Genomic DNA, 11,464 nt, shown 5'->3' on the forward strand with positions numbered 1-11,464 from the left:
AGAGGGGAGGGAGGAAAGGGCTTCAAGGGAAGGAGGGATGTTGGAGAGGCAGTTGGGGCGCGGGGAGCCAGGAGTATGGAGGAGAATGGGGACGGAGAGTGCGGAGAGGAGGGGGGCATATCGAAAGCGACAGACCAGGTCTCAGGCGCTCGACTTTCCCGCTCTCCCTCAGCTCCATTTTCCCCCCCGTCCTCTTCCTCTCCCCCCCGTCTCCGCCCGGTATCTGCTGCCGGGGGCAAGAAGCGCTCCGGCCTTTCCTCCCCCCGTTCCAACCGACCACGAAGACAGTCTTCCAGCCCCGCGAGCAGGAGCCGGAGTCGGAGTTGGGGCAGGGACGGCCGTGGAAGGTCGGAGGTGCAACGCCAAGGGCATCGACGAAGCCGCAGTCGAAGCAGGAGCCAGGGGAAGGGGCGTGGACGGGAGCGGGGTTCCGGTGGGGAAAGAGAATATCGTGGGGGGTCGCGTCATGACAAGAGGCATAGAAGGCACAGAAGAGATGGAGGCGATAAGGATGGGTTTCACGCGAGGAGGAATAGGGAGGGAGAGGATTTACGGGCTCGAGATTGGCGGAATGAGCCTGAAAGTAAGGAAAGGAGAAAGTACGAGGACAAGATTAGGGAGCGCCGCCGGGACCATTCGAGAGAGAGGTAAAGCGAGTGCTGCGTCGATCTTGATATATCATAAATTGAGGGAAACAGGGAACAAGTCAAGTTGATGACGCGCTTTTTCTGTGGTGTGCCCCTTGGTGATATTTGAGTTGTCTCGACTGACTGGAACAGATGCGTGGCACATTCACAGCCTATTTGAAACCTTTTGAGCACCTCTAACTGAGTAAGTCACACTCGTGTTTGACCGATGCCAGGATATAGCACGTCTATTGCTCTCTATTTTACTTTCTGCTTTGTACGGACGTGTTGCATACATATTTTTCAAGGCTTCCGGTGATGTTGGGTCGACATAAGTCCTCCGCCCGCTCGTGAAGAGAAAATGGTATTTGTGCGTTCACCTAGAAGTCCAGGTAGAAGATAATATCACGCACAACACATGGCCAAATGCTCGAACTTTATAAAGCAATGACGTGCAGTGATCCGCCTAAGCATACATGGTCATTTACTTTTTTGAAAATTTAGCCTAAAGGAAAATTGCGAACAAAAAAAGGAAGAGCATGCTTGAAATTGAACATTTTTTTCACTAGGCATCCTGTCGCACATTGAGAGGAAAGCAGCCTTATTTTTCGGGGACAAGGAGAGGAAAGCAGGAGGAGCGGCAGTAAGTGCTGAATGAGTGTGCTCGAGGCCTATGGTATCCTATACCACATAGGAACCCCGCATATTGCCTGACATCCATCATTGCAAACAGGTAATGAGATAGAGCGAGCCTTGAAAAGAGAAGGATAAGGATACATAATTTTCAGGATTATTATCTACGTGCCACAAAAAAGGGAAATAAAGTAAAGTGTAATCTGCATAGTTCTCTACATTAATTTAAAGCTAAAGGGCCAATGTTGTGGTAAGTCGTCCTAGCCATTTCTGCTGTCTTGCCTTATTGCGCCCCACACGCTTAGGTGTGGCAGTCGTCGCTGACAAAGTTTAGCGAAAGCCTCGCGCTGACCGGAGAGACTTCCATGCTTCCATGATCTGCCAACCGTGCCCGCTGCATTTGAATGACAAGGTTCTCAAAACAATCTGCTTACGTGTTGTCACTCTACAGCATGGCGTCCATGGGCTGGTTCAGGGCTCCGTTTGCCTCGCGGCCCAGCTTTCCAAAGAGCGATGCCTCGCTTCTCAGCTCCCCTGTGAGGAAGTCGACGAGTCGGAACGTCTTGGCCTTGGGACGTCTCACGACCGCGTTCGTGATGATATCTTCCGTCTGTCAACGTACAACAACTGTGGCTGTAGACCGCTCCAAATTTCGCAAATGTGCGGATACCGGGTTTTGTAAGGAGTTTCGAGACGTTGTCCCTGGGGCGCTTCCTCGATTTCGAGTAGACGCTGCCTCGCTCAAACATGACGAGCACGCTGGATTCCTAGGCGGGCAGCTTTTAAGCAGCGACGCCAATGCTAAAGCTTTGAATTTCTCTCTACAATTTTATAACGATGGAACGTCGCGACTGAAAATCAAGGAATGTGATCCTCTGCGGGAGAGATGGGAGCCACCCGACGTTGTGATCGAGGAAAGCTTGGATCCAACGGCTATCCGAGTGGACACCTCCAAATCAGATGGATCTTTGCATGTGGAGTTTGCCAACGACAAACTGTTGCGCGTGCAATTGGACCCGTTCCAAGTCGATTTGCTGGTGGGAGGCGTGCCCGCCCTGACGGTGAATAAAGGGGGCCTTCTGCATTTCCAAGCCTACCGCGCCAAGAAGGACAAAGCGAACGCGGGATCGGGTGGGGAGGAAAGCGGACAGAAAATAGAGGAGGAAGTGGTGGACAAGCATGGAGGCAAAAAGATTGTGGGGTACTGGGAAGACGGTCTGGCGATCTACGAGGATGGAAGCCGGGAGGAAAAGCCTAGCGCGGAGGAGGAAGCGGCCGAGGCGCGCCGCCTCCAGGAAGCTGCCGCAGCGGATGAGGACAAGTGGGAGGAGTATTTTGGGGGGCACACCGACAGCCGTCCGCACGGGCCAGCGTCTGTGGGGATAGACGTGCGTTTTCCCGGCGCCGAGCACCTGTACGGTCTCCCGGAACACGCCTCCAGCTTCCGTCTCAAGACAACCAAGGGCCCCAATGCCCAATACGCGGAACCCTTCCGCTTGTACAATTTGGACGTGTTCGAATACGAGCTGGACGAGCCCATGGCACTGTACGGCTCCATCCCTTTCGTGGCGAGCCACACGGCTGCCTTATCCGCCGGGGTCTTCCTCTTCAACCCCTCGGAGACCTTCGTGGACGTTGAGGCCGGTTCGGGGCATGGGGACGGATATCAGACGCACTGGATGAGTGAGTGCGGGGTGCTTGATTTGTTCCTGCTTCCAGGGCCCACTCCACGGGCGGTAGCCAAGCAAATGACCGCGCTGACGGGCACGCAGGCGCTCCCCCCGCTCTTCTCTCTGGGTTACCACCAGTGCCGATGGAATTACAAGGACGAGAAGGACGTCGCGCAGGTGCACGGAAAGTTCGAAGAGCTCGACTTCCCCTACGATGTCCTCTGGCTGGACATCGAGCACACGGACGGGAAGCGTTACTTCACCTGGGACCAGGGCGTCTTCCCCGACCCGGTCTCCATGCAGGATTCCTTGGCGGCGCAAGGCCGGAAAATGGTGACGATCATCGATCCACACATCAAGAGGGACGACAACTTCGCCATCCATTCGGAGGCGACGGCCAAAGGTTTGTATGTGAAGGATAAATTTGGGGCAGACTTTGACGGGTTTTGCTGGCCCGGTCAGTCGTCTTACTTGGACTTCACAGATGCGGGTGTGAGAAGGTGGTGGGCGGAAAGGTTCGCGTTGGATAAGTATACGGGAAGCACTTCGAATCTTTACACTTGGAATGACATGAACGAGCCCTCGGTTTTCAATGGGCCGGAGGTATCGATGCAGAAGGACTGCCGGAACCTAGCGGGCGTAGAGCACCGCGAGTGGCACAACTTGTACGGCATGTACATGCAGCGGGCAACCGCCGAGGGGCTGACGTTGCGGGACCCCAAGGGCCTGGAGCGTCCCTTCGTCCTGAGTCGGGCCTTCTACGCGGGGTCGCAGCGCTTCGGGGCCATTTGGACAGGGGACAACAAGGCGGCGTGGGAGCACCTGCAGGTGGCCGCGCCCATGCTTCTCTCCATCAACCTGGCGGGCTTGTCCTTCTCCGGGGCGGACGTTGGCGGCTTCTTTCAGGATACTGACGCGGAACTGATGACACGGTGGATGCAGGCAGGGGCCTTTCAACCTTTCTTCCGGGGCCACGCCCACCACGACACGAAACGGAAAGAGCCTTGGGTGTACGGAGAGCCGACGACGTCGAGGATTCGAGCCGCGGTCATGGCACGCTACACCTTGCTGCCCTACTGGTACACGACCTTTTACATCGCGTACGCCGAGGGGCTCCCGGTCATGCGGCCCCTGTGGATGGAGTATCCGACGGAAAAGGCGACCTTCGACATGGACGATCAGTGGCTGATCGGGCAGGACCTGTTGGTCAAGCCCGTGACAACCGCCGGGGCCACCAGTCTGAGCGTGTATTTCCCTCAGGGGCTCTGGTACGACATTGAGACTTTGTCGTCCATTTCAGGCCCTGCTACACGGACGGTACCCGCCCCTCTGGAGAAAATCCCAGTATATCAGCGGGGGGGGTCCATAATTCCTCGCAAGATGCGGCTGCGGCGTTCGTCCTCCCTTATGACGCATGACCCCTTCACGCTCGTGGTGGCGATGAACGCAAAGGGGTTGGCCGAGGGCCTTGTCTACATGGACGACGAGCACACCCTGAAACACGAGAAGGCAGGAGAATTCGTGCTCAGGAAGGTGACCCTCGCGGACGGAATGCTGCGTAATGTGCGCCAGGGGGGAGCGGAGGATAGGCCGTTCCGCAATCAAGTTGAGAGGATTGTTGTCCTGGGTTGGAAGGCCAAACCTAAAGCCGTCACGCTCTCAGTTTCCGAGCAGGGAGGGGCGGAGAAGCAAGCCACTACTCAGCGTAGCTTAGAATTTATGTACGACGCAAAGAAGCGCGTCCTTACGATTCGAAAGCCCGAGGTCATGCTTGATGAGGACTGGACGATTGGACTGCGGTAGGAAGTAGGAAGGGCTAGGGGAGGAGGGAGGTGAATGTCTGAGATCCAGAGATGTGGAACGGGCCAAGATAGAGTCGAATGAGGCGGTGAGAATAGACTGGAGGTGGTAAGCCGGAAGAGAAGGTCAAAAGAGAGGGGGAGTGTGATCTCGGGTCGTCCTGAGCGGGCCGAAAAAGTTCAAATAAAGGAAAGGAAGACGAGGGTAGAGCCCATCCGAGACACAATACTCTTTGTTTAGCGATGGTGTTCCAGCAGACTCTTTCTTTTCCGCTTGGCTTTCGTTGGACGCATGGTCATGCCTCACGAGGGATGGCAGGTGTCAATGCCTCCTGGCGCATCCGGGTCCCTGACTCGGCTTTTAACTCGCTCAAGAAGCGCTTTGGCTGTCTCCTCCGGCCGCGTACTTTCGAACGAAGTACAAACGGTGCCAGGCGTCGGCCCGTGGGCGAAAGAGAAGTGCGCCCCGCGCGCAGACACAGGGCGGTCCAAGAAGGATTGGACTCGGTCTTGTGGAACGCGGAAGACGGCTCGGTACTTACATGGAGCGACTTTGCCTTTTTCTTCCGTCTGCTCCTGTGTTTGGGTCTGCCGTGCGTCTGCTTTTTCCAGCGTCATGTGCACCTCGTCCGATGGGAAGGTAGCTGACGCACTCTGCGCGGCCGCGGTGGCTATGGAAGGTAAATCCGCGGACGATGGCGAGGGAGCTCCGGGCAGTGAAGAGAGAGAGGTCCGCGTCATCTCTTCTTGCATGCAGCCTTCTGCTACGTCAGGGAATTTTTGGGCGCCGGTCTCGATCCATCTGGCCAGGACGGACAGGACGCGCTCGTCAAACGTGTGCTGCAGGCGGGGAAAGCCGTAAAAAGCTACCCTGTCTTCCTCACCATGACCCTTTTCTTTATCACCACCGAAGTTCTCTTGACTGCAGGCATACAATCTTCTGGCGGTGGCCTCGCCCCACGCATAGGGTACAACAGCGTCCGATTGTCCGTGAGCCAGCAGGATGCGTGGCATGGTCCTTTGCTGTGGCGACTGGTAGACAGCAGAGTCTGAGGCCAGGAAGCTGCCAATGGCAAAAATCCCTGCTAGCACTTTAGTTTCTCTCGCCAATGTGGCAAGCGCCATCCCTCCACCCATGCTGAAGCCGCCCAAATATATGCGAGAAGACGAGATACCTTGCTCGTTTTCAAGCTTCTCGATCAGACTCATGAGCTCTGCGAAGGAGTCGTCCATACCGGCCTTGTCTTCCGGTGCTGAAATGTCCAAATCTACACGATCAAACCATACATTGCTCAGCGCACCGCTTGCGTAGGTGTATCTTCGAGGTTTGGCTGTAGGGCAGTGCACTGATATGCCGAGAGCGTTCATTCGCTGAGTGAAACCCGTCGCACGCAAGGCATACGCCATGTTGCCGCCATCATCTCCGCTACCATGAAGGAAAATTAAAGCGCCTTTTTCAGTATGCGACATACGATGGTCACTGCTGTTTGCACTGGATGCTGTTGGCTTGGCACGTACTGGCTGGGAAGATGGTCGCGAACTCCAGCACGTAGTCGAGGAAGAGAAGAGCGCCGCGGCGGTCACAGCCGCCCAACGGGTGGGCCTGAGCCAACGTAGGAACAGAGTAGGCGTCAAAACCTGCGGCACAATTTTTCCCTGAGACAAGGCGAGCTCTCCATGGTGAGTAGTCGTTCATCCGACGGGCGTGACGACACAGACACAAGGAGTAAGGTTTCGATCCGATCTTCTGGTCGGGGCGAACGCGTGGCCAGCAGGTTGGGGAAAGGGTGACGCACCCCCCCCAGGACCCCTGTACCCTCCCGCGCTGGATTTTCGTCCTTGTCAAGCCGATCTTTGGGTCTTATAGCATCTCACATGGTCATATTATTTGCGTTCATAGACAGGGATCTTTTCGGGATTCACAGGTCGAATTTTAGCACCAGAGCATGCGCGGTCATCAGCTTATAACAGGGCTGGGGCTCCTTCTAGCTTCCACTACGACCGCCTTTGTTGGGCCAGTCCATCGAGTGCAACATTCCATCACCAAACAGAGCTTTGGCACACAGGTATGTGATATACCAAAACAAGGCTTTTTTAGGTGTCGAGGATGATTATTTGATTTTTGTCTCGTTTCGAACGCACGATCTTGCGTGGGCCGAGCCCTTCCACGCATCAACCATCCGGCAATCTTGATGCGCAGACGGTCACGCATGATTTTGGATTAGTAGATAAATTAAAAAGTACGCTTACGTTTGAATTTAAAAAATGTACATAGACATGTGAGAGCAGCTCGTGCCTTGGAGTCTCCCGGCGGGAGCGTACGCGCATGATGGCCGCCACATTAGATGCGCCCCCTAAGGTACGTTCGTGCGACCTGCACGGACATGCCCGTAGAGCATGGCGCATTCGATAAGGTGGTCCGTGCGATTCCCCTTCGCGTCATAAGAATTCAAGAACGTTTGTAGCTTTATTTTTTTCCACCACCGGTCCCGAGGTATTGTTCACTCCTCAGTGCGATCCAGCATCCATGCATTGATGAACATTCAATGATGCATGTTTTCCATGTTCAAACCTACGCCTTGTTTGATTGCTTCAGATTCCGACATTTTGAGCGTTTTCATGGTTTACATATACGTTGACAACACATGGCATTTGACCACAGTCCTCGGCCGTGGAGGGGATGGTGGCGCGGCCCGATATCCGCAACATCGCCATCATCGCCCACGTCGACCACGGCAAGACCACGCTGGTCGACGCCATGCTCAAGCAGGCCCAGGTCTTTCGCGAGAACGAGAAGGTGCAAGAGCGCATCATGGACTCCAATGACCAGGAGCGGGAGCGAGGCATCACCATCCTGGCGAAGAACGCGGCCATCAACTACAACGGAGTGAAGATCAACATCGTGGATACTCCGGGCCACGCCGATTTTGGAGGAGAGGTGGAGCGTGTGTTGGGCATGGTCGACGGGGTCTTGCTCGTGGTGGACTCCGTGGAGGGCCCCAAGCCCCAGACCCGCTTCGTTCTCAAGAAGGCCCTGGAGATGGGCCACCGCGTCGTCGTCGTGGTGAACAAGATCGACCGGCCCTCGGCGCGGCCCGACTACGTCGTGGACAAGACCTTCGACCTTTTCTGTGACCTCAATTCAAGCGACGAGCAGCTGGACTTCCAGATCGTGTACGCCTCCGCCTTGCAGGGGATCTCGGGCCACGAGCCGGACGAGATGGCCAGCGACATGGTGCCGCTCTTTGACACCATCATGAAGCTGCCCTGTCCCCAGGTGCGTGCAGAGGGGGAGGACCTGATCCAGATGATGGTCGCAAACATCGACTACGACTCCTTCAAAGGGAAGATGGGCATCGGCCGGATTCTGTCGGGGAAGATGAAGAAGGGTCAGACCGTTGGCATCGCCAAGCCCGACGAGCCGGTGCGTACGGGCAAATTGGCCGAGCTCTTCTGCTTCGACAACTTGGGCCGCACCCCGGTGGAGGAGGCGTCTGCGGGGGATATTGTCATGTTCAGCGGCATCACCGACTTCACCATCGGCGACACCATCGTTGACCCCCGAAACCCGCGCCCGCTCACGCCCATCACGGTGGAGGAGCCAACTGTGAAGATGACCTTTGGCGTCAACAAATCGCCTTTGGCGGGCCAGGAGGGCACCCTCTTGACCACGCGCGTGATCAAGGACAGGCTGGCCAAGGAGTTGGAGAAGAACGTGGCCCTGCGCGTGGAAGACACGGACTCGGCCGACACCTACATGGTGGCGGGGCGCGGGCAGATGCACCTGACCGTTCTGATCGAGAATATGCGCCGGGAGGGCTTTGAGCTCTGGATCGGTCCCCCCCGGGTGATCGAAAAAGTCATCGACGGTGTCAAATGCGAGCCGTACGAGTCGGTGGAGGTGACGGTGCCGGACGAGTACATGGGCGGGGTGGTCGACCTCCTGGCCAAGCGGAAGGGGGAGATGCTCTCGATGGGCACTGCGTTGGAGGAGGGGGCGGGCTACGTGGAATATCTGGTGCCCACGCGCGGCATGATCGGACTGAGGAACGCCATGCTCACCGCCACGCGCGGGATGGCGGTGATGGAGTCCTCCTTCCACAGCTACCGGCCAAACTGCGGGGAAATCTCTTCTAGGGACAAGGGCTCTCTGCTCGCCTTCGAGACGGGGGACTCGACGCCCTTTGGGATCATCGGGGCCCAGGACCGAGGACAACTTTTCATCGAGCCCAAGATGAAGGTGTATGCAGACATGATCGTGGGGGTGCACCAGCGGCCCGGGGACCTGAAGGTGAACGTGTGCAAAGTCAAGGCCCTGACCAATATGCGCTCGGCCACCAAGGAGAAGACAGACGGGATCCAGACGCCGCTGGAGCTCACCCTGGACGCGGCGGTCGAGTACATCGCGGACGATGAGCTGGTAGAGGTGACGCCGCAAAGCATCCGCATGACCAAGCGCCCGGGCTGGGACAAGCGAAAGAGCAGCAAGTAAGCACAGGGGCCTTGTCTGGGCGCCTCGGGCTCTGTTTCTGACAGAAGTGCCACGAACACGAACGACTGAGGGTCATAAATAACTAGCACAGCCGAATCGGAGGAAGAGGAAAGGGGACAAGGGAGGGCCGGTATGGGATGGATGTGGAAAGACTGAAAACGCACTCCGTGAAGGGGTTGGGCGAATGGAATTAGTGGGAGCGGATAGGACGTGTGCAGTACCTCACGACCGTTGTTGGCATGTCGCTGTCTCAACATGGTTTGTACCGCAAGGTCGGCGACCATCGAAAAGAGTAGGGCAGGGAAAGACGGTTGGTTACGAACTTGAGAGGAAAAGCCCTGTGTGGATATAGAACACCCTTGGTAAGCGCAAAAAGAAACAAAATCGTATAGAGTCATCTCTTTGTCTTCTTCGATTTCCATGATGTTGCATATTGTTGCTGTTTTGTTATTTCTGAACGCATGCATCATTTACACATGCTCCCGCCGCCAAAACTACCCCTCTTCGAAATTGAGACCATGCACAGGCCGGGCCAGAGAGAGAAGCATTTCGAACGGGCCAACCACCGCGGCTTCAAACAGACGGACGACCACCAAGCAATGCAATTTTTGTCTCTCGGGCAATTAACGCGGACTGAGGCTGCGGCCGCCGCCTCCGTTGCGAGGAGGACTACGGGAGCGAGAGCGCGGAGGGGGTGCTCCCCGCTCGTAGGAGGGAGACCGACGGGCAGGTCGGCGTTCACGGGACTCACTCCTACGACGTCGAGGAGGCGACCGAGAATAGCGTCCTCCCCCGCCACCGTACCGGTCCTCACGACGGCCGCCGTATCCTCCGTACCTGTCGTCCCTGTCGTCGTAGCCCCGCCCTCGCCCTCCCCCACCGCCTCGTCCGCTGCCGCGAGTGTTCTGCGAAATTTCCACGCGCACCCGTTGAGAGAGAATGGATTTTCCATTTAATTCTGCGCAGGCGTCCTGTGCGTCTCGTTCATCCTCAAAAGTTACGAAAGCAAATCCTGCTCATGTTTGAAAACGGGAAGCAGAAGCGGACGGTGAGTCATCTTTTCCCTTCATGCTGTACCCTCCTTCAGCTTCCAAAGCCCAAAAACTCGCCTCCCGTGATTCTAGGGTGTACTGATCTTACCGGGTGGCTTGCGAGCAATCCAAATGTGGGCGATTTTCCCGTAGCGATTGAACTCCTTGTCCAGGTCCCGGTCAGTCGCGTCAGGATCCAGATTCCCGACGTACACTTTGCACTCAGGCATGTCTAATGAGCGTAGGTTTGGCTTGTGCTGATGTTAAGTATGATGGTGGAGGTGGTTGTAGTGCAATGGAGGATGATGTTTGGGTAAGACGAAAGCGATAGGAGACGTAGAAGATGAATGAAGGAGGGTGCGGTAGAACCTTGCCGGGCAAATTCACGTGCAGGCAAAATCGTACAAGCCGTGGATGTTTCAATCGTAGACGTAGGTGTGTGATGCTGAAGGCAAAGGCTCGAATAGTTGGGGAGATAAGGAAGCAATATCTCACTGTCTGCGAAAGCTTGTTGCTCTTCCGCCTTTACAAGACGACGCAAATGAAGACATGAAGGGCAACACCATGCAGAGAAGGGGGAGATGATGGAAAGGGACGAAGAGACGACATGTTTATGGGGTGGAGCGTGATCATTGTTGTGAAGCGAAGGGAAGGAGGGTGAAGAGTAGAGCAGGAGGAAGGACGCAGACGAGGATGCAGTGCAGATATGGAGATGATCTCGGCGGGGAGGAGGAAGGAGAGAGCGCAGAGTGGAAAGTGGGAGCCGAAGGGCAGGCGTCGGCATCTTCACGAATTCCGTGCGAGCGCACCAAAGTAGTGAGGGCAAGGCAGTGGCGTGGCACAAGCCCGAGAGTGGGATAGATAGCGGGGACGAAAGACAGCCATCAAGAAGGAAGAGCTGGGGGCAGGCGCCTCAAGGGGGGGGAGGTTACTCCTTCGGCGTGGGGACAAAAAGGAGTTTTCACGCACGGACCGGCGAATAAAATGACTTGAACGCATCCCTATTTACAACGATAGAAGAGTCAGACTTTTTGGAGAAGAATTTCCTGCAGCTTTTGCTATGGGTTCCTTAAAAAGGCTTCGCAAGGTAAGCCTTCCTCGGTTCATCCTTCCGCAAACGTGAGAATTCCCTCTCCATCCGCGCTCTTGACTCAACCAAAGACATCAATTGCACCAGGAGCTCCAGGCTATAGAAAAAACTTCCGATACAGAC

At 56.0% G+C, this 11,464-nt stretch overlaps 1 protein-coding gene across 1 annotated transcript; it reads right to left on the reverse strand.

The window, feature by feature from the left end:
• Positions 1-4,943: 4,943 nt before the first annotated feature.
• NGA_2129400 (lysophospholipase-like 1) lies at positions 4,944-6,334 on the reverse strand (the record flags this gene model as incomplete). The annotated part of the gene is made up of 1 exon (XM_005855141.1): positions 4,944-6,334. A coding segment is annotated over one exon (1,303 nt), but the record flags the coding sequence as incomplete, so codon positions are not given.
• Between the last annotated feature and the right edge of the window lie 5,130 nt (positions 6,335-11,464).

Source organism: Nannochloropsis gaditana, assembly GCF_000240725.1.
Source record: "Nannochloropsis gaditana CCMP526 unplaced genomic scaffold scaffold279, whole genome shotgun sequence".
Taxonomy (NCBI): Eukaryota; class Eustigmatophyceae; order Eustigmatales; family Monodopsidaceae; genus Microchloropsis; species Microchloropsis gaditana.